This window comes from Hemitrygon akajei, chromosome 17 (genome assembly GCF_048418815.1).
Source record: "Hemitrygon akajei chromosome 17, sHemAka1.3, whole genome shotgun sequence".
In the NCBI taxonomy this organism is placed as follows: domain Eukaryota; kingdom Metazoa; phylum Chordata; class Chondrichthyes; order Myliobatiformes; family Dasyatidae; genus Hemitrygon; species Hemitrygon akajei.
The window spans coordinates 2,532,054-2,554,575 of NC_133140.1; the positions used below are offsets into that span (position 1 = coordinate 2,532,054).

At 39.9% G+C, this 22,522-nt stretch overlaps 1 protein-coding gene across 2 annotated transcripts; it reads left to right on the top strand.

Moving 5' to 3' along the window:
• Nucleotides 1–5,997: 5,997 nt before the first annotated feature.
• Nucleotides 5,998–14,374, top strand: LOC140740923 (tyrosine-protein phosphatase non-receptor type substrate 1-like). 2 transcript variants are annotated; one of them, XM_073070560.1, is made up of 7 exons: nucleotides 5,998–6,296; nucleotides 6,648–6,968; nucleotides 7,787–8,095; nucleotides 9,117–9,227; nucleotides 11,135–11,178; nucleotides 13,711–13,812; nucleotides 13,907–14,374. In XM_073070560.1, the coding sequence occupies exons 1-7, from the start codon at nucleotides 6,122–6,124 to the stop codon at nucleotides 13,946–13,948; spliced, it is 1,104 nt and encodes a 367-aa protein (XP_072926661.1). In that variant the 5' UTR covers nucleotides 5,998–6,121; the 3' UTR covers nucleotides 13,949–14,374. The 2 variants fall into 2 exon arrangements, with proteins under 2 accessions (XP_072926661.1, XP_072926662.1); XM_073070561.1 differs by lacking the exons at nucleotides 11,135–11,178; nucleotides 13,711–13,812; nucleotides 13,907–14,374 and adding an exon at nucleotides 9,494–9,768.
• Nucleotides 14,375–22,522: the final 8,148 nt, after the last annotated feature.

Sequence of the window (22,522 nt, forward strand, 5' to 3'; positions counted from 1 at the left end):
AACCGAACAGTTGAAGGAAATTAACTGTATTTGAGCGCAGTTATATTAAACTTCAGGCATCTGCAGCTCCTGCTGATGACAGCTGCGGAAAGATTGCATGGCCTGGAGGATGGGAAGATTTGATGACTGACTTTGTCTCCTTAAGGCAACGCTTCCAGTAGATACTGCCAATAATAGGGGGAGAGTAGGGAGATGTATAGGGCCGCGTCTCTGCACCGTGTATTTTCGAATGGTATAAGACCACAATTTATCCAAACATGATAGTTTCAACAGTGTAACTGTAGATGATTTTTAATGTGCAGTTGACAAGTCGAACCTGGAACAAATATTAATTAAATACTAATTTTTGTGTAAGGGGGAAAGATTGTAATCCTGAAACTACCTGTAAAGTTGTCCACACTTATTGCGAATCTCTTCTGAAACCCAAGATTCATATCAATTATTAATGTACTTTGTGGAGGGAGAGTTCTGCTGCTACTTACTAATTTTCATAGCTAGCTTAATAAAGGCATTTCTTCTTTTCAATTAGTTGCATTACTTACGAACGTTCCGTCAGTTTTTTTGCAAATTGACTGTTGATGGAAAAAATAACCAGAAAGCAAGTAAAATATGAATGATGTTATTGCATAAAAGGGAATATACTGTTTTAAATGAAATATGATAATACTAGGGTACCATTTCAGTAATAACTGTTTGCAATTAGCATTTTAAAGCATGCACCTACTTGCTGGCTCAACATGCCTTCCATACTGTGCACAATTTCGTTTCTATTTTGCAGAGGCAAAGTATGAATACTGTGTTGTCACCTTTGCTCCGGGAATCTGTACGACGAGGCAACGAGCAACGCAATGTAGAAAAATAGAAACATAGAAAATAAGTGCAGGAGTTGGCCTTTCGGCCCTTCGAGCCTGCACCGCCATTCAGTATGATCATGGCTGATCATCCAACTCAGAACCCTGTACCTGCTTTCTCTCCATACCCCCTGATCTCTTTAGCCACAAGGACCATATCTAACTTCCTCTTAAATATAGCCAATAAACCGGCCTTAACTGTTTCCTGTGGCAGAGAATTCACAGTGTCAAGAAGTTTTTCCTCATCTCGGTGCTAAAAGGCTTCATCTTTATCCTTAAACTGTGACCCCTCGTTCTGGACTTCCCCAACAACGGAAACAATCTTCCTGCATCTAGCCTGTCCAAACCCTTTAGAATTTTATACGTTTCAATAAGATCTCCCCGCCCCCCCCCCCCCCAATCTTCTAAATCTTCTAAATTCCAGTGAGTACTGTGAATTTATTATTTGTCGGAGCCTATGCTGGGGAGCTGACAGGAAGCTTGAATACTATGAACAATATTAAATCCGCGTCCAAGAAGTTTTATTCTGTTGGATTGAAGCTTTCAAAATGCAAACACTCTGGGAACAATGCCTGATCAAAAATAAATGCTCCTACTCATCCAATTACAAGACAAGTACAATGCAGTTCTTTTTGTTTCAAGGATGAATATAATCAGACCTATTTAAATATAAATTGTAAGCATTCCGTGTACCTTCTCTATACCTCAAAACCTTTTATATACTAGATCGCCCTTCAATCTCTATCGAAATTGGTCTAATTTTCCGATAGTTATTACTTTCTAATCCAGTTATCATCTCAGTAATATTCTTTTTCACTCGTTTCAAATACTTCATATCCATCCTTCCTGTAGAAGGGACTACTAGAAAGAACGGTGTTGTAACTTGGTCGAAATTAATTGCTCTTATACCTTGACAGCATGATTTCCGCAGGTTTACAGTCAGTGCCCCCACTGATGAAAACAAGCATGTCCTACTCCTTACCCATACTGTTGCAACTTTCAGAGGGTTCTCGATTTTTAACACACAATACCTCTGTATATCCATGCTTTTGACTGTCCTGCAATTTACTGTATACTAGGCACTTTCATTGATGCACGTTTATTGAAGAACGTTACAGAGTAGCATGTGCATTCTTTGCTGTGCAACGGTGCCTGGGCCTGTTCAGCCCTTTCATTAAGTAACTGTGTGAGTTGACAGGCATATCCTGTCTTCGCATTCGTGTCATTAATCTAGAGTCTAGATGTTACAATATTCGCCCACATCCCAAAAACACGTTACAGTATTTGGCTGCTCTAAAATTGCATCAGTGTGTAGTTGATTATTCGAATCTGACGGAATGGACGTCAACGGGGAGAGATTAGGACTGATTGAATATAAATATTTGATGTAATGATCTGGATTATCCAGTGGACCGGTGTCCGTACTGTACGCTTACATGACTCTATCATCTTCCTTTTCTGGTCAATCCACCGCTGGCATTTAGGGTAGAAATGAAGGTCCTCATCTCCGGCGGCATTCACAGCACTTTCATCGTGTCACTAACTTCTTCTCGGTTTACTGTCAGTCATGCAAATCTTGGGTGGAGATCGGGAATACTATCGCACACAGATTTACGATGATTCTTCATTGTTGCTTTCAGAACAGTTTATTTTTCCCCATTCCGGTCTGTTGGCCCTGCGTTGGTGAATCTGGAGGGTCGGTGGGCCACTCTTAGTCTGCCCTCTACCTTTTGATATGTTTGCTATAGTTGATCCAAAGCATAAAACCTTGACTTCATCCAGCTTTTCTCTTAGCGTCCTTGAGGAACGGAAGCCTCCAAGACAAAGTTCTGGTCCTCTTAGAGGAAAAACAGATTTAAGATCCGGTGATGCTCGTTCTGTTATTGTGATTAAGTTATTGTAAGTCCAATGTTAACTCGGAATTGTCATCTCCAACAATCGATTTACTTTAAAATAAAATAGCTATATTTACTTGCCGTCCGTCCTTCATCCTTTGAGAAAATAGTAATTTCAAAACGAAAGGAAAGGAAAAATATAGTAGCCGTTCCTTGTTCAATGCACAGAACTTCTTAAAGTGAATATCCTGCCACGTTCAATCTGTCAGGATAGAGTCAAGAGTTATAGAGAACTACAGCACAGAAACAGACCCTTGTCCATGCTGAAGCCGCTGAGATTGCCTACTCCCATTGACCTGCACAGGCCCATACTACCCTACTACCGATCTACCAATATAAATTTCTCTTAAACGTTGAATTCGAGCTCACGTGCACCATTTGTGCGTAGAGCTCATTCTACACTCCAATGACCCGCTGAATGAAGACGATTCCCCTCATTTTCTCCTTAAACTTTTCACTTTTCACTCTTAACCAATGGCCTTTAGTTATAGTCCCACAGTGGAAAAAGCCAGCTTGCATTTACCCTACCTATAACGAGCATAATTCAGTATACCTCTAGCAAATATCCTCTCAATTTTATGTTTGTTCTCAGGATGACAGTCCTAACCTATCCTGTCACTACGTTCGGGTATGCCCAAGTGCACAGAGAAGGACACTGAAGCGGACAGTATTTTAAAGGAAAAGAAAACATTAAATGCTAGGCCAAACAGGGCTGTAGACTAAAATTCTCAAACGGAAAACTAGATACCAACACTACAACTTAAGTGAAGATCTAATTATAACACGAATACTTTTGTATACTATTCTTCGGCCCCAGTCCACTCGATAGTCCACTTTCTCAGGCAATGCCAAATCCAAGTAGGCAGCGTAACGTTGTTGCACTTTGCTCAAGTCTCGGCAAGCGCTGCAGCGAAAAGAAGGGAGTTAAACACTGCAATAATGAAATTATAATTAGCTGACACACGCAAATTCGCGAGCGCAGTGGCGGAATTCTCTGCGCTGCCGAGTCCGTGGTTTTAACAGTATTAAATCTTTCCATATAACTCCGGTCCGCCAGATCCGGCCATATTGTTGTAATGTTTCTCTTTGAGAAAGGTATTTTTCCTGTAGTTGGTGACCGAAACTGCACACAATACTCCAAATTAGGCCTCATCAATGTCTTATACAACTTCAACATAACATCCCACGTCCTGTACTCGGTTCTTTGATTTATGAAGGCTAACGTGCCAAAAGCTTTCTTTACGGCCTTGTCACTGTCAACGAATTATGTACCTGTATTCCCATATCCATTTGTTCTACAACACTCTCCAATGTTTAATGTTCACTGTGTAAGACCTATCCCGGTTGATCCTATGGAAGCGCAAAATCTCGCATTTGTCTGCATTACATTTCATCTGACATTTCTCAGTCCATTTTCCCAACCGATGTAGATCCCTCTGCAAGCCATGATAGCCTTCTTGACTATCCACTGCATCCCCAATCTTGGTGTCATCTGCCAATTTGCTGATCAACTCAACCACATTATCATCCAGATCATTCATATACATGTCAAACATCAAACGACCCAGCGCCCATCCCTGCAGCTGGTCACAGGGCTCCAGTCAGAGAGTCAAACCTCTACTAATACTCTCCAGCTTTTCATCAAATCCAATTAGTACCTCATTGTGAAAGGCAAGTGGCTGAACATGCTTGAGTAGTCTTCCATGCGGGACCTTTTCAAATGCCTTACAAAAGCTCATAGTAGACAATATCCACTGTCTTGACCATCCACTTTTCTGGCAAGTTCTTCGAGAAACTCTATAAGACTGCTTAGGCATGACCTACCATGCACGAAGCCATGCTGGCTATCCTTAACCTGTCCGTGTCTAACCATATCTTTACATATCTTTTGCTTTAGAATATCTTCCAGAATCTTTCCAACAACTGATATCAGATTTACGAGCCTATGGTAAGAGCCTTTTTAAACGGTGGAACTACATGGGCAATCCTCCTATCTTCTAAAACCTCTAAGAATGATTTAAATATCTCTTCCAGAGACCCGGCAATTTATGCACTTGCCTCTCGTAATGTTAAAGGGAACACCTTGTCATGCTTCCGGGACTTATCCAGCCTGATTTGCCTCAGGATAGAGAACACCTCCTCGCCTTTAATCGGCCTGGGATCCACGAAGTTGATGCTACTTTGCTTCACTTCTATAGACTTTATCTCAGTCTCCTATGTAAAATGATACATCGTGATCTTACACTTTTCATCCAAGTTCCCTCTCACTTCTTTAAATTTCTGTGGTCACATTCCTGCTCATTGCACTTCGTTTGTATTACAGCTAGGCATGCTAGACAAGTCCAATAAACTTTCTCTTGCTCGATTACAACTCGTACTTAATTAAAAAGTAAGCGGATATTCCATGCACCTAACACGAGAGATGTTGTTTATAATAGAGGTATTACTTCCCTAATTCTATACTAAATCATCCCAGCAAGAAATTAAAAGCTTGCACAGGCACTTTAATTACGTGCATCACGTGGCTACTATACTTTAATGAACAATGTATAAAGCATTCAGATCTTTCTATAACTTAAACCTTTGCAAGCTTTCACATATTTGCTGACAAAATATACAAAAGTTGACGAGAATTGAAATAACCGGTATAGAAATACGTGACTCGACATTTGACTAGCTCTGAAAATCCGACAGCACAATCAGCCACAAGAATTGTGTTGATCAAGAGTTAGTTTCATGAATTGCGGATACTTTATTGAGTATTCACTGAAATAGATTGTCTTTGGACAGGCAAAATAGGATACAACAACACTCCCACCCAATAGATTGATGCAACAGCAACAGATTATATTGGTGAGATTGCTACTGTTATATAATTAAACTAATATGGATCTCTATTGTGAGAATGCATGTAATGTTTTATCCATTTATGTTTATTATGTAGACACAATTGGATGGAACTCACCGAATGCGAGATCTCTTTTTAAAACCATCTTTCCTCTTCTGGTTTTCAACTTGACCAGTGTATGTTTTGTAAGAAACTTCGATGCTTTGTAAGACATTTCAAAATATCTTGGTTTAGCCTGTAGTGATCGTCACACTTTTGCTCCATTATAGCCTATCGGATGAAAGTCGCAAATTTGATGCCCTGTGCTTATAGGTCTGAAGATAAAACGCCTGCACTTCCGTCAGAAAGAAGAATACTTACGATGTTGAATGAAACCATACTGCAGATTGCGTATGAGTGAAGGCAATGGTACAGCGACTGTAGTTGGCTAAACAACTAAGTTGCATCAATCGTATCACTACCTGCCTTTAGGCTGTGTGTTTACATCCTTAAACGTAGGATGAAAGAGACGGAAGTCAATTAGTTTTATGTTCAAGTTATCCTCACGCCACTCTCTTAAGATCAATAGCGCTGCTGAAAACACTTTAAGTGTCATGTGTCGCAACATTCCAGACGGTTGTGTCAAGACGTCGAATTTTGTCAGCTCTATTTCAAAAATGCATCTTCCTTTGCTAGTAGCGATCTTCAACATTATTTATCCAGGTAAAGTGTACGTTTTACTACCTCTCTTGTGGAAAAAAGTAAACAGAAAAGTTATCCAGCGCTGGAAACTTAACATCATTTTAATATTGCATTTTTTTGAAATATTTATTTTCATTGCCGATCACTCATTCGACGCCATTCAATTAGCGGCCCTAATGTGAAATGATTATTAGTAAAAAAAAAAAAGGTGTTGCGGCTGTTAGCACGTGGTAGCTGGCAAAATAAGCTAATATTAGGATGTGCAAAAAATAGGAGTTCTATCCCCACGTACCTGTGCTTGAAAATTAAATGTTCATTCACATACTGTGTATCTCCGGCTATATGTATTAATTTCCATTCTTTACCACACAGCCGTTACAGAAGTACCGAACAACGTTTTTCAACTCCCTGTAAGCATCAATGTGATCATTGGTGGAAGCGTCACTTTCTACTGTGCTTTCCCACTCTTCCAAGATAACTCAGATCTAAATATTTTCTGGTGGAAACTAGGGGAAAACAATTTTCTGCAGACTTGTTTGGACAGCGGGAGATATTTTTCTACTTTGAGTAAAGGGGAGGCTACATTTCAGCTCATGAACGTCAGTGCCGCAGACACTGGAGTATATTATTGTGGGGTGAAACGTCGAGATAATCCACTAGTAAATGGAACTGGGTCAAAGCTCATGGTCCATGGTAAGCAGAAATTATTAAAGTTTATAAAGTTCACTTCGATTTCTGTTTTAATTACGACATACATTTTATGCAAAAAAATGCATCTGGATTCTCTTCCCATATAAGTTGTCTGGCTTTCTTTGTGTTTCTGGATTTTTTTTTATTATTTCACTCTTCTGTAACTCCAGTGTCTTTGATCTGAGAGTTGGAAGCTAAATTGGCAATTGAAAATTGCTGGGAATGCAATATAGGGTTTGCCATGGCTTCTTTTAAATATTGAACTGAAAATAACTCGCATTCAAATTTGTTTCTGAACGAATCATGAATATTTTTGTCAATCAAATTTGATCTCACTTTTTTGATTCTTGGTTTCTGGAATAATGGTGTTGTAATAAAATCAAGAGAATGTCTTACACCAAACCTTTAACAGAAATTCCAAAGAAATACAGTCAAAAGATGAAGTAAACACGTGGAAATTCAAGCAACACACAAAAGAAGTGCTGGTGGAACACAGCAGGCCAGGCAGCATCTATAGGAGAAGCACTGTCGACGTTAAGGGCCGTGACCCTTCGTCAGGACGGACGAAGGGTCTCGGCTCGAAACGTCGACAGTGCTTCTCCCTATAGATGCTGACTGGCCTGCTGTGTTCCACCAGCATTTTTTGTGTGTTGCCAAAAGATGAAGCGTGAGCAGTGTAAGAGACAGCTTGATGTTGTTAGTGTCACCGTTGATAAAATGTATATGATGTCAATTTGCTTTTACCGAGGAAAGATTTAAATATTTTCTGCAATTTTCGTTAAATAATTCTGTTATGAATAAATATTTAACTTGTTCTCCAGTTCCACCGTCCCCATTACGAATTACTTACAATGAAATCAAACAAAATGGATCTGTCTTTCCCACAATTATATGCAAAACTCCTGAATTCTACCCTGAAGAGATAAATATTACTTGGTGCAAGGATGGTCTGACCATCGAGACTGGTATAACTACGAGAAAAGCGCTAAACATAAATGGCCGCTATGAAGTTACCAGCATTCTGGTAGAGGTAGAATCTGTCAAGAGCGGGACTATTTACACTTGTCAGGCAAGTCATCCTGCAATCAAAACGGCAACGGACTTCCAATTTATGTCAACGACCACAGGAGGTAAACATTGAATTCTGTTAACCATTAGCCACGTCTCTGAAACAAACTTTTCGAATATTAGGAACGCATTGTCGCACTACTAGTTGGTAAATAACAGTATCTTCCAAAGGGTTGCGCCTATGCTGGAAAGGATGGCTGTAATTCGAAACCGATGAAGCAAAATCAGTTAAAATGTTAATTTTGAAGAAAAGTTTAATTTGTGCTGCACTGAATGGGGTGTCGCGGTAGGGTTACTGTAAGCGTAACACTTATAGAGCGCCAGCTGTAATATTAAAGTTCGATATCCGCCACTGTCACGAGTTTCCGCGTTTAGCCCGTGACCTCGTGTGTCACATTTCATTTCACACATTTCATCGACGCGCAGTGAAAGTTACTAAGTTATGGGTATGCTGGTTTGACACCACTTGAGCTCTCCAGCACAGGTCTCGCTGATTGAATTTGACGCATCCCCCTCTATGTGTTCATGCATATGCCGCAAACAAAGCTAATTTAATTACTAGATATGATCTTGGTTAAGATGAATGCACCCAGGAAATCTACCAAAAATGGATTTGTACAGTCATGGGCAATATACTACCGATGCACGACGCCTGCCGAACCAGTCCATGTCGACTACCGAGCTAATTCCAAATTTCTGCGTTCGCTGCCCGCAGTCTCATCCACTCTGTGTACCCATTAAAATGTTTCGCAAATGATACTATTTTACCTGCCTCAGCTACTTACTGTAATAGATTATTCAATGTAGGTACCATCCTCCGTGTTAAAAAAAAAAATGTCCTTCAGATTTGTTTAAAAATCTTTCTCCTGTCGTTCTAAATTTATGCACCAGAGCTTTGGAACTCTTCATTCTGAGGAACACGTATTTAGTCTCAGGTAATGCCGAATAAAATATCTAACAACTGTAGACATGATAGCAACTTCCCAGTATGAAAATAGCCAAATGAGAGTTCAGAAGTGTGACGTTATACTTTTCTATAACATTAAAGCTATTATTTAATGATTCGTTACATTTCCCTTGCAGAAATTCACAACGTACAATGGAATGTTCAGATCTGTGGGTCGATTGGCGGTGGATTGTTCATTCTACTGGTTCTAATAATCATAATACAAAAGCATGTAAGAAAACATAGAGGTAAGGAATCATGGTATTATAACAAGCTCATTGCGAACTTGGGTTTTCCTTAATAAACAAAGCGCACTTCGGATAAAGATAGTTGAAATTAATCCCAAGGTTGATGCAATGTTAGTACAGTCCTTGATGACATCCTATATTGCAAGGAAAATAAACAGAACATATCGTTGGATAATTGGCCTGCGTGGTAAAAATATTGCTGTGCAGTCTCATCACTTCTCTGATGGCTGCTTTGAAAATTAACGGAATAAATGTATTGCATCTAGCACTTTGTGAACAGGGCGTGTTTGGGCAAGTTTCAACACCATTTGGATCCAGATACACAGTATATACAGAGATGTGCCGTAAGGAGCCAGTAACATCATGAAGGATTTCACTCACTCGGCTTATCGATTGTTTGTCCCACTCCCATTGGGGAAGAGTCTACATAGCATCCACGCTAGCACCACCAGATTCAAAAGCAGTTGCTTTCTGCAAATGGTAAGACCTAATCGGCAACTTCATCTACTAACGCACCTCTTCAAACCTCCAACCATCACTACTTTATTGTAGACTATGTTGTATATAGTTCTCTGACATTAAAAACTTTAAAACCTTTATAATTTCCTGTAAGTCACCTTATGTAGAGACAGTCTTGTGTCTAGCGACTCTCTATCGACATATTCTATCAATATCTATCTTACGTATTTATAGTTATTGTGTTGTTATATTGTTATTGTGTTCTTTATCTTATTGCGTTTTTTGTGCTGCATCGAAGCCACAGTAACAATTATTTCTTTCTTTATCATACTGGAAATGACATTAGAAGAAAGTGAATCGTGAATCCTGAATTTTGACATATATAATTCAGCATAGTGTTATGGCATGTTTGTGTGTGTGTGTGTGTGTGTGTGTGTGTGTGTGTGTGTGTGTGTGTGTGTGTGTGTGTGTGTGTGTGTGTGTGTGTGTGTGTGTGTGTTAGAGGGAGAGAGAGAGAAAGGGGTTGGGGTGGGGAGGGGGGAGGAGAGCGTATAAGGTAAAGGGCTGGGATGGTCCCTGGAATAGATCTTCATTCAATTCAGTAATAGAAGGTACAATCGATGACACTCAGTGCATCATGGCATTAGCGTTGATACATACTGAAAACTACTTGCAACATCAAATGACCCACTACGGCATTGTTACTACAGTAGAATCCACCCGGTGTCAAAACGTGTCCAAGCACGCCCTGTTCACAAAATGCCAGATATACTGCAGTTACTCTGGAAATTTCCAAAACAATCAATAGAAAAGTGATGGAGATGCAACTGCAACATATTTAGCATTGGATCCATTCTCCAACGATATTCCCGTTCGTTTTACAAGTTGTGGTCTGCCAGGAATACTCGGTTCCAAAACTTATCAAAACCACTTCCTCTTCCTTTACTGCACTGAGTAAAATGTTCATGAATTGAATGCATTATATAAATGCCATCCTTAAGTTTTGTCATGCTGTCGAGAACAGTGAGCGAGAAGTGGGGCATGGCCGGAGTTTTATGCGCTGAGCTAAATGCTGAGGGTAATGTATTTTCATCCTCAAGAGTCTGACAGAAAATAAAATGCCCCTCTTCCGGGTGAATGCTACCTTCGGTTCAATACCACACGAATTTTTTTTTGTTTTGTATTTTCCCTGGAAGTTTGGTTTTGAAGTTTATTCAGAGGCCTGGCAAGAGTTTATTTTGATTTGGTATAGAAGGGACTAGCTAATGTTAGACACCGTGAATACAAATCTCAGAGAAATTTCTGTTTTTCATATATGGCAGGATTCAGCAAGTAACGTACTACAATATTGCTTAAAATGTTAATGTAAATATTGCCCATCAGAAATATTATTTTATGCTGATAAGTGAATAATTGATTGGATATTTTGGAATTATGATCATAATTAGGTACAAGAGATTCCGAAGATGAAGCAGTAGATTCTGAAGGTCAGGTAGGTTCTGTTCTTTTTTTGCTTTGGTAAGTTGATAAATAGATAGAAACAAAGAGAGACAGACAAACAGACTCTCTACATAGGTACGTGGGCACATATAAATACATACAAATAGGCAAATATTGGACACAACCAACCCGGCACTTACCCTCTATCGTGGAAAATGATTTCGACTGATGATTATTTTCCATTTCCCTTTCTTGCTTTTTTCCTTGTGTCGCTCTTGACATGTTGAAGTATTTCTGTCTCTGCAATTACCATATTAAATAGCGTGACCTCGGACACAATTTGTAGCAGAAAAATCCCGAATTCACTTCTGTCTAGCACATGTTGTATATTTGGTTAATAACTTCTTTTCTCTGATATATAATGCCTCAAACAATTTTGTCCCTCTTTCTAATCTGTCTAGCCTGCCCTTTTTGCAGTTAGATTTTCAATATATAAGTTCTTATTTTTATACACCAGTACATAATTGCTTACATTTGAACTTTGAAATATACGCCAATCTTGCCATCATATATATGTAACGGCCACAGTCGGTCACCAATATACATACGTATCAATATATAAAACAAAAGAGCTGATCGTGGATTAGAGGAAGAACGGAGACAGGCTTGTCTCGATCAACAGCAGAGAGGGTGAATAGCTTCAAGTTCCTTGGTATATATATCTCTGAAGATCTTAACTGGACTGTACTGTATAGCAAAGGAAAAACACAACAAGCGTGTCTTCCACTTGCAATTCAACAACGATACGTATATGTTCTAGATCTACTTTCCCGCATTATGCAGTCTAACGTTTCTCCTCTCCAGCCCATGTAACAGTCCTACCCTTCTTCTGTCTAATCTCTAGACGACTGAGAATGAATTAGCTAACCATAATTTATTTTTTAAAATCCCACATAAACTATTTCCATTGAAAATTTAGTAACAAATTCTACCATTATGTTGACTGCCATCTTTGAGCTTGTATGCTTGTTTTTTTGAAATAGAATACACGTATCGCTCCCCAATCACGTGCTCGTTTCCAAATTCTGAAGAATTTTGGGACATTATGACCAATAAATCCACATTTCTGTTTCCATCTGGAACTGCGTTTTGGGATGTCATTATCAGGTCCTGGGAATTTTTTGCCCTTTTATCCCCAATAACTCCGAAGTTTTCTGTCTTTCCGAACACTGATTTAGTTCAGTCCTTTCCTCTTTCCATACACAAGTCGAGGCTGTTTCTTGTGTCCTGCTTTGCGAAGACTGAATGAATGTAGTGATCGAACAGCCACTGCATGTTATTTGGTCAATTATGTCTTCTACCTTTATGAATATAAGGGTACCATATTTGCTGCACTCTTTATATATTTACACAATTTTCAAATGAAAATATTACATTCCTTGCACGATTGTTTTCACACTCTAATAGACATATTAATCTTTATGTACTATTTTCTGAATTATCAATGTCCATATTCTGCAACCCTTTATTATTCTGAGAGACTTATAAACCTTCTCTTTGGATCTTATAGTTTCTCCTTTGTCCGTGGTTGAACATCTTTCTTTACTGAATTTTGTGTAAGACATCTTGTGATCTTTTTGTATATGTGCTCATTAAATATTACGATAACCTAGCTAATGACTGATTCCCCCTTGATACATTATTGTTTTAAATGCTGTTTAACATTGCTGCTTCAAATTCAATTTTAATAGCTTTTAAAAAAATTATGCTCTGCCCACCTTTCCGAAAAGGCCTTTTTAAAACTTATTATTTTCTTCCTGATTTGATCAATTATTCAGAAGACAAATCTTACTGATTAAACTGTGCATTGTTGCATGCATCTCTAACCTATTGTTAAATGTCATCTCTACTCTCTGCAGAGTGAAAACTTACAAAAATTACAACTATGAATGTAAACAAAAAATACACACTTTTTTCTTTCTAGTTAAGGGGAAGTAACAAACTCTGTGAAATCCATGTTATTAACACAAATAATATGTGAAAAGAAATTCCATCCTAAATATGCCTTCCAAAAACAAAATGACCAGACAGAGTCCGAATCAGAAAACAAAACATTTCATGGATGGATGCCACCTTCTTGAAGCAACGCCTTGTGAAGATGTGCTTTATGTGTAGCGTTGTGGCCCTGACGGAATAGATTGTGTGTACAATCCTTTATATCCCCTTACGATTTTCCTTATTGATACTCCATAACAGTTGTAAATGTATGCCTATATAGTCAGCAAGTTATAGCAATTGTTATGATAGTTATATATCGAAATGGAAAAATACAGCGGAATCATTGACCATCAGCAAGTCTCTGTGACCCACTGCACAAAATTTCACTTTTCACAATTTAAGTAAGTTATCAAATCAATCGTCTTAAAGATAATGCAACTATTGTTATACTGATAAGTTAGTGTCATGATTCTTCCGCTATGTACATACTACAGTATATAGTTAATGACAGTTACCTGAGCCTCAAGAATAATAAGGTAGTGATTGAGCAACTTTAATACACAACTTTGATTTCCGTTTTATGCAGATATCAGTGACCGATAAGGTGCATTATTCTACGGTAAACGTGACCAAGTCAGTAAAAAGCGAAGGGTATCTCCGTCAAGAAGAAATAATTGTATACGCCCAGGTATATCAAAGACCACTTTCTATGAGTATTCTTTGATTTGACAGCAAAATTTATTTACTATGTTCTAACTATTTTCCCAATCTTTGTTTTCTAGACAAAACACACGACAAGCATGAATTCACTGAAGACTAAGTAGTTTGAACATAACTTCAGGACTTCGGATAGGCATAACTGCACATGAAACAACAGCCTGGGATATTTATTAAGAAGGCAGTTAATGCAACACTTGCGGAGAGGTCACTACAATCGTTCATTTTCCTCGTTTTAATTTATGATTCTGGACCTGTGTACCTCTTACTCTGATCTTGTTAATACCATTTTTTTAAAAAATCTCAATCCTCCATTGTGATTGACTTAACCAGTTCAAACTTCTTCATGACATTTTTCCCATAATATCAAAATTAGTCCATAAGACAATAAGATATCGGTGCAAAATTACACCGTATCGCCCATCTAGCCTGTACGGCAATTTCAACATGGCTGATCCAATTTTGAATGGACAATTAAAGAAACACATTACAAAAGGAATATATTTCTTTAGTAATGAAATACTCGACGAGCTTGGGACACTTGCAACAATACATAGAAGTACCTACTAGAGATGGGGCATTGTTGGATCTCCTGTTAGGGAATGCGATAGGTCAGCTGACAGATGTATGTGTTGGGGAGCACTTCGGGTCCAGTGATCACAATAGCATTAGCATCAATATAATTATGGAGAAGGACAGGACTGGACCTAGAGTTGTGATTTTTGATTGGAGAAAGGCTAACTTTGAGGAGATGCGCAGGGATTTAGAGAGAGTGGATTGGGTCAAGTTGTTTTATGGGAAGGATGTAATAGAGAAATGGAGGTCATTTAAGGGTAAAATTATGAGGGTACAGAATCTTTATGTTCCTGTTCGGTTGAAAGGAAAGGTTAAAGGTTTGAAAGCCCCATGGTTTTCAAGGGATATTAGAAACTTGGTTCGAAAAAAGAGGGATGTCTACAATAGATATAGGCAGCATGGAGTAAAGGAATTGCTCGAGGAATATAAAGAATGTAAAAGGAAACTTAAGAAAGAGATTAGAAAAGCTAAAAGAAGTTACGAGTTTGGTTTGGCAAATAAGGTGGAAGTAAATCCGAAAGGCTTCTACAGTTATATTAAAAGCAAGAGGATAGTGAGGGATAAAATTGGTCCCTTAGAGAATCAGGGTGGTCAGCTATGTGTGGAGCCGAGGGAGATGGGAGAGATTTTGAACGATTTCTTCTCTTCGGTATTCACTAAGGAGAAGGATATTGAATGGTGTAAGGTGTGGGAAACAAGTAAGGAAGTTATGGAACCTATGACAATTAAAGAGGTGGAAGTACTGGCGCTTTTAAGAAATTTAAAAGTGGATAAATCTCCGGGTCCTGACCGGATATTCCCCAGGACCTTGAGGGAAGTTTGTGTAGAGATAGCAGGAGCTCTGACGGAGATCTTTCAGATGTCATTAGAAACGGGGATTGTGCCGGAGGATTGGCGTATTGCTCATGTGGTTCCATTGTTTAAAAAGGGTTCTAGAAGTAAGCCTGGCAATTATAGACCTGTCAGTTTGATATCAGTGGTGGGTAAATTAATGGAAAGTATTCTTAGAGATAGTATTTATAATTATCTGGATAGACAGGATCTGATTAGGATTAGCCAGCATGGATTTGTGCGTGGAAGGTCATGTTTGACAAACCTTATTGAATTTTTTGAAGTAGTTACGAGGAATGTTGACGAGGGTAAGGCAGTGGATGTAGTCTATATGGACTTCAGCAAGGCCTTTGACAAAGTTCCACATGGAAGGTTAGTTAAGAAGGTTCAGTCGTTAGGTATTAATGCTGGAGTAATAAAATGGATTCAACAGTGGCTAGATGGGAGATGCCAGAGAGTAGTGGTGGATAACTGTTTATCGGGATGGAGGCCGGTGACTAGCGGGGTGCCTCAGGGATCTGTTTTGGGCCCAATGTTGTTTGTAATATACATAAATGATCTGGATGATGGGGTGGTAAATTGGATTAGTAAGTATGCTGATGATACTAAGGTAGGAAGTGTTGTGGATAATGAGGTGGGTTTTCAAAGCTTGCAGGGAGATTTATGCCGGTTAGAAGAATGGGCTGAACGTTGGCAGATGGAGTTTAATGCTGAGAAGTGTGAGGTTCTACATTTTGGCAGGAATAATCCAAATAGAACATACAGGGTAAATGGTAGGGCATTGAGGAATGCAGTGGAACAGAGAGATCTAGGAATAACAGTGCATAGTTCCCTGAAGGTGGAGTCTCATGTAGATAGGGTGGTGAAGAAGGCTTTAGGAACGCTGGCCTTTATAAATCAGAGCATTGAGTACAGAAGTTGGGATGTAATGTTAAAATTGTTCAAGGCATTGGTAAGGCCAAATTTGCAATATTGTGTACAGTTCTGGTCACCGAATTATAGGAAAGATATCAATAAATTAGAGAGAGTGCAGAGACGATTTACTAGGATGTTACCTGGGTTTCAGCACTTAAGTTACAGAGAAAGGTTGAACAAGTTAGGTCTCTATTCATTGGAGCGTAGAAGGTTGAGGGGGGATTTGATCGAGGTATTTAAAATGTTGAGAGGGATAGATAGAGTTGACATGAATAGGCTGTTTCCATTGAGAGTAGGGGAGATTCAAACGAGAGGACATGATTTGAGAGTTAGGGGGCAAAAGTTTAAGGGAAACACGAGGGGGTATTTCTTTACTCAGAGAGTAATAGCTGTGTGGAATGAGCTTCCTGTAGAAGTAGTAGAGGCCAGTTCGGTTGTGTCATTTAAGGTAAAATTGGATAGGTATATGGACAGGAAAGGAGTGGAGGGTTATGGGCTGAGTGCGGGTAGGTGGGACTAGATGAGATTAAGAGTTCGGCACGGACTAGGAGGGCCGGAATAGCCTGTTTCCGTGCTGTGATTGTTATATGGTTATATGGTTATATGGAATGCTGCGAGAATTAAAAGGACAAACTTTTTTTTTCGACTTTTCATCAAATTTCGAGTTAGTGTATTCTGTATTCTAATTACTTCACCATACCCGTGCGCTATAGACAAAAGTTCAAAACCTAAATAATAATCAGTATTTGCATTGAAAATGGATGATCAATGAAACAAAAACACAAGCGTTGGAAAATTCTATGGTTAGTTCAAAGTACAATAGATCAACAAATGTTGTCATCTAAGATGAAAAAAAATGCCCCAATGTGCTCTCTTACATAGAAACATAGAAAACCTACAACACACTACAGGCCCTTCGGCCCACATGGTTGTGCCTAACATGTCCCTACTCTAGAAATTCCTTGGCTTACCAAGAGCCCTCTGTTTCTCTAAGCTCCATGTTACTATCCAAAAGTCCCTTAAAAGACCATATCGTATCCGCCTTCACCACTGTTGCCAACAGCACATTCCACGCACTCACCTCGCACTGAGTAAAAGATTCACCCCTGACATTTCCTCTGTACCTACCCCCCAGCACCTTAAGCCTGTGTCTTCTTGTGGCAACCATTTCAGCCCTGGGAAAAAAGCCTTGACTATCCACACGATCAACACCTCTCAACATCCTATAAACATCTATCAGGTCACCTCTCATCCTCCGTCGCTCCATGGAGAAAAGGCTGTGTTTACTCAACCTATCCTCATAAGGCATGCTCCCCAATCTGGGAAACATCCTTGTAAATCTCCTCTGCACCCTTTCTAGGGCTTTCACATCCTTCCTCAAGTGAGGCGACCAAAACTGAGCACAGTACTCCCAGTGGGGTCTGATCAGGGTCCTATATAGCTGCAACATTACCCCTCGGCTCCTAAATTCATTTCCTCGATTGATGAAGGTCAATACAACGTATGCCTTCTTAACCACAGAGTCAACCTACGCAGCTGCTTTGAGCGTCCTATTGACTCAGACCCCAAGATCCCTCTGATCCTCCACACTACCAAGACCCTACCATTAATACATCACATTTGAACTACTAAAATGAACCACTTCACATTGATCTGGGTTGAAATCCATCTGCCAATTCTTAGCCCAGTTTTGCATCCTATGAATATCCTGCATATCCTCTGACAGCCATCCAGACTCTCCACCACACCTCCAACCTTAGTGTCATCAGCAAACATACTAACCCAGCCCTCCACTTCCTGATCCAGGTCATTTATAAAAATCATGAAGAGTAAGGGTCCCAGAACAGATCCTTGAGGCACTCCAATGGTGACCGACCTCTGTACAGAATATGATCCGTCTACAACCACTCTTTGCCTTCTGTAGGCAAGCCAAGTCTCGATCCACAAAGCAATGTCCCCTTGGATCCCATGCCTCCTTACTTTCTCAATAAGCCTTGCATGGGGTACCTTATCAAATGCCTTGCTGAAATCCATATACACTACACCTACTGCTCTTCCATCATCAGTATGTTTAGTCACATCCTCAAAAAATTCAATCGGGCTCGTAAGACATGACCTGCTCTTGACAAAGCCGTGATGACTATTCCTAATCATATTATGCCTCTCCAAATGTTCATAGACTGACCGTCTATAATTTCCTTGACTATCTCTACTCCCTTTCTTGAATAAAGGAACAACATTCGCAACCCTCCAATCCTTTGGAATCTCTCCCGTCCCTATTGATGATGTAAATATCATAGCCAGAGGCTCAGCAATCTCCTCCCTTGCCTCCCACAGTAGCCTGGGATACATCTCATCCAGTCCCATTGACTTATCCAACTTGAAGCTTTCCAAAAGCTCCAAAACATCCTCTTTCTAATATCTACATGCTCAAGCTTTTCAATCTGCTGCAAGTCGTCACTATTATCACCAAGAGCCTTTTCCATAGTGAATACTGAAGTAAAGTATTCATAAACTACCTCTGCTACTTCCTCCGGTTCCATGCACACTTTCCCACTGTCACATTTGATAGGTCTATTCTTGCCCATCTTATCCTCCTGCCCTTCACATACTTGCAGAATCCCTTGGGGTTTTCCTTAATACTGCCCGGCAAGGCCTTCTCATGGCCCCTTCTGGCTCTCCTGACTTCCACACATATTCCCTGATCATTTGCCACGTTTCTTTCATACTTTTCTTTGAAAACATCTATTTCCAATTTAAGCCTGCAATTTCCTGGCTGATAGCCTCATAATTCCTCTTAGTCCAATTAAACGCTTTTCTAACTTGTCTGTTCCTATCTCCCTCCAATGTTATGGTATAGGAGATAGAAATATGATTACTATCTCCAAAATGCTCTCCCACTGAGAGGTTTGACACCTCACCAGGTTCATTTCCCAGTACCAAATCAAGTACATCCTCTCCTGTTGTTGGCTTATCTACATATTCTGTCAAGAAACCTTCCTGAACATAGCTAACAAGGGAACACAGCTCCCTTCATGATATCCAACTTTTCTGTAGCTGTGACACTATTTCTGATCAACAGTACCACGCCCCCTACCTCTTTTGCCTCCCTCCCTGTCCTTTCTGAAACATCTAAAACCCGACACTTGAAGTAACCATTCCTGTCTCTGAGCCATCCAAGTCTCTGTAATGGTCACCACATCATATCTCCAACTTCTGATCCACGCTCTTAGCTCATCTGCTTCGTTCACGATACTCCTTGCATTAAAATAGCTACATCTCCAACTTTCGGTCTGAGCGCGTCCCTTCTCTATCACCTGCCTATCCTCCCTCATACGCTGTCTCCTATCTTTATCTATTTGAGAGCCAGATGCCTCTTCCCCAGTCTCTACAGTTTGGCACCTGAGAACATTTCTATCACATACAAATCTTTGATTTCTGTCCACACAAGCAGTCGTGGCATGACCTTTATCCACCTCCACCTCACCGTACACTGTGGTTCCCCTCCTCTTGCAAATCTAGTTTAAACCCCCCGGAACAGCACTAGCATACCTACCCGCTAGTGTAAGTGGAAGGGGATGTTGGTCCCCTTCCGGTTCAGGTGCAAACTGCATTAAAAAATCTGTGATCATGCAGTTTACTGATTTTACACCATGAACTTGGACCAGTTTGCAGCTTTGCCGTCATACTTTCAAATCCATGTCAATTGGCAAGGTGACTTTACAAATTGCTTTGTAATTCATTAAAATGTAAAACTGTAAACAGCCCATCACTTCATCTGGTAATATCATAATTGCAGATGTGTGTTGAGTATTTTTCAAACACCCTTCAAAGATGACGTGCACATTTTGCATTTTTGCGCCCTTCAACAAAAGTTGTGAAGTGTAATGGTATCAATGGCAGTAGTCAAAGAGGAAACAAAATACGGTGCTCTTGAAGTTTAGGTCAAATTATAGCTACAGATAACAAACAATAAGGAACTAAAGAGAGTTTTACGATAGGTTTCATGTACCCCGTTTCAGCATTGTTTTTGAGACCAACAACAGTGTTATCATTGGGGAATTTAAATGTAGACTTTTCCTGTACCTGGACCCAGAGTCATGGGTGTAATAGGGTTGGAAGAGGGGACATGCAGTGATGGATAAAAAATTCTTACAGAGAGAGGAGGGCGGAGCAGTTTGATGGACAGCTGGTGTTCAGCATGCTGAAATAAATATCAGGTCAGCTGCTGGATCCAGACACACACGGTTTTGGACACTGGACGAGCTTTGTTGCACCCATAGGAAGGTGGGCTTTTTGGAGGATCGATTCGGGTAAATCGATCAGTGGCTCTCGCAGTGTTAAAAGATGTGAACGGTGGGGAATTATTTGTGTGTCCACTCTTGCTTGGGTGATAATTCCACCACGGATTAACGGTCGCCTTTGTTTTATGGTCACAGTCGGTGACTTTGAAGGAAGAGAAGAGGGGAGAAGAAGGTTTCAAACAGAACAAACAGAGTGACAAAGAGATCACTGTTTGGACTCTCTCCTCTGTAGCCCATATGATTTTGTCAGGGACCAGGGACGAGTTAAAGAACCAGCAGAAATGGAGAACGCACTCTGGAGTCTGGTTTTGCTATTAACTAATAGCGTTTATTAGTAAACTACGCAATGCAGTACTATAATTTTAAATATATCAAACAGGTTAGCAATGATTAGATTAGGTTAGGTGCCTAAGTGTGGAAATAGGAAAACCAAGCTTCTTCAAGTCTAGAGGTAAATGAATCCAGTCTTTCGATGATATGTGAGAAAGGTCAGTTCAATGCATGAGGTTGCTGTTGTTGGTAAGAGAGAGATATTTGTAATCCGAAGGTTGAGAGGGATAATATCGCCAGCAGGAACTGTTGGAATTATTTCAGGAAAGAGCAGCGGGGGAGTCAGTTGTTGTTGTTTACTTGGGTCTTTACAAGGCCTTGAGAAGTTGCCTATAAGACTTTGCTAAACAAGACACATGACCTTGGTGTAACAGGAAAGACACATGCACGAGCAGGATATTAAGTAACTGACAAAAGGCAAAGAGTGGAAATAAAGAGGGAAATTTCTGGTTGGCTATATATGACTTGCAGATGGTCCGCAGGGATCGTTGTTGGTGGTTTGAGGAAGCAGGGAAACTGAAGATGAACGTATTCAGATTAGAATGGACAAGCGATGGGCATATGGAATTTCGGCTAGGGCAGTGAATTGTCATGCATTTGGTAGAAATAAAAAATGTCAACTATTTTCTAAACAGAGAGATAATTCAGAAATCAGAGGAATAACGTGGCAATCTTCAGTTAGAATTCTCTAGAGTTTAACTTGCAGGTGGAATCGGAGGTAAGGAATAAAATGCAATGCTGTCATTCATTGTCAGTAGACTAGAATTTAACAGCAAAGATGTTAGCTGAGGCTTTATAAGGTATTGGTTAAACCACATTTAGTGAGCAATTGAGTGGGTGTAGTGAGCAGTTTTGGGCACCTGATCCAAAAAAGATGTATTGGCACTGGAATGGGTCCAAGGGATATTCAGGAGAATTGAAGGATTTGCAGTATGAGAAACATTTATTGTTTATTCCTGTACTCACGTGAGTTCAGCATGATGGGGGGATCTCAATGAAAGGTCTAGATTGAGTGGCCGTGTCTTGGGCCAGAGGGCACAGCAGCAGAACGCAGGGCTGACCCCTTATACCAGAGGTGCGGAGGATTATTTTTGGCGGAGGGTAGTGAATCCGTAGAATGCATCGTCACTCACGGCTGAGTATCTTAAGAGCAGAGGCTCATAGATTCTTGATAATTAAGTTGTTGTGCAATGTAACAGGTGAGGTGACTGACCTTTCTGTGGGTTAGCAGATAGGGAACAGTGACCACAACTCCTTAACTCTCAGGATAGCTATAGATAAGGATAGATAGGTGTTTACGGGAGGTTTTTTTACTGGAGTAGGACAAATTACAAGGGCTTTAGGAAGGAACTAAGAAGAGTTCGTTGACTATACCTTTTATTTCTGGCAAGTCCACATCATTCATGTGGGTAGTGTTTAAAGATCAGTTGCACAGAATACGGGAAATGTATGTTCCTGTTAGAATGAAGAACAAGAATGGAAAGATAAGCGAACTTCGGATGTTCAGAGAAGTGATGAAGTTAGTCAAGAAGAAAAATGATAACTATGTACAACTTTGGAAGTTAAGCTCTACCGGAGCACATAAAGAAGCCAGCAAACAACCAAAGAAAGGAATTAGGAAAGCCAGAAGGGGCAATGCAGGTAATATAAAGTATCTAGAATAAAGAGGGGAATATTTGCTTAGATGCAGAGAATGTGAATGAAGTACTTAATGAGTACTTTGCT

Excerpts from the sequence above, each read along its gene's own strand:
- LOC140740923 (XM_073070560.1), top strand. The coding sequence starts at position 6,122 with ATGTTCAAGTTATCCTCACGCCACTCTCTTAAGATCAATAGCGCTGCT. Across the intron at positions 9,228-11,134 it reads GCATGTAAGAAAACATAGAG|GTACAAGAGATTCCGAAGAT; the intron begins GTAAGGAATCAT and ends GATCATAATTAG. Across the intron at positions 11,179-13,710 it reads CAGTAGATTCTGAAGGTCAG|ATATCAGTGACCGATAAGGT; the intron begins GTAGGTTCTGTT and ends CGTTTTATGCAG.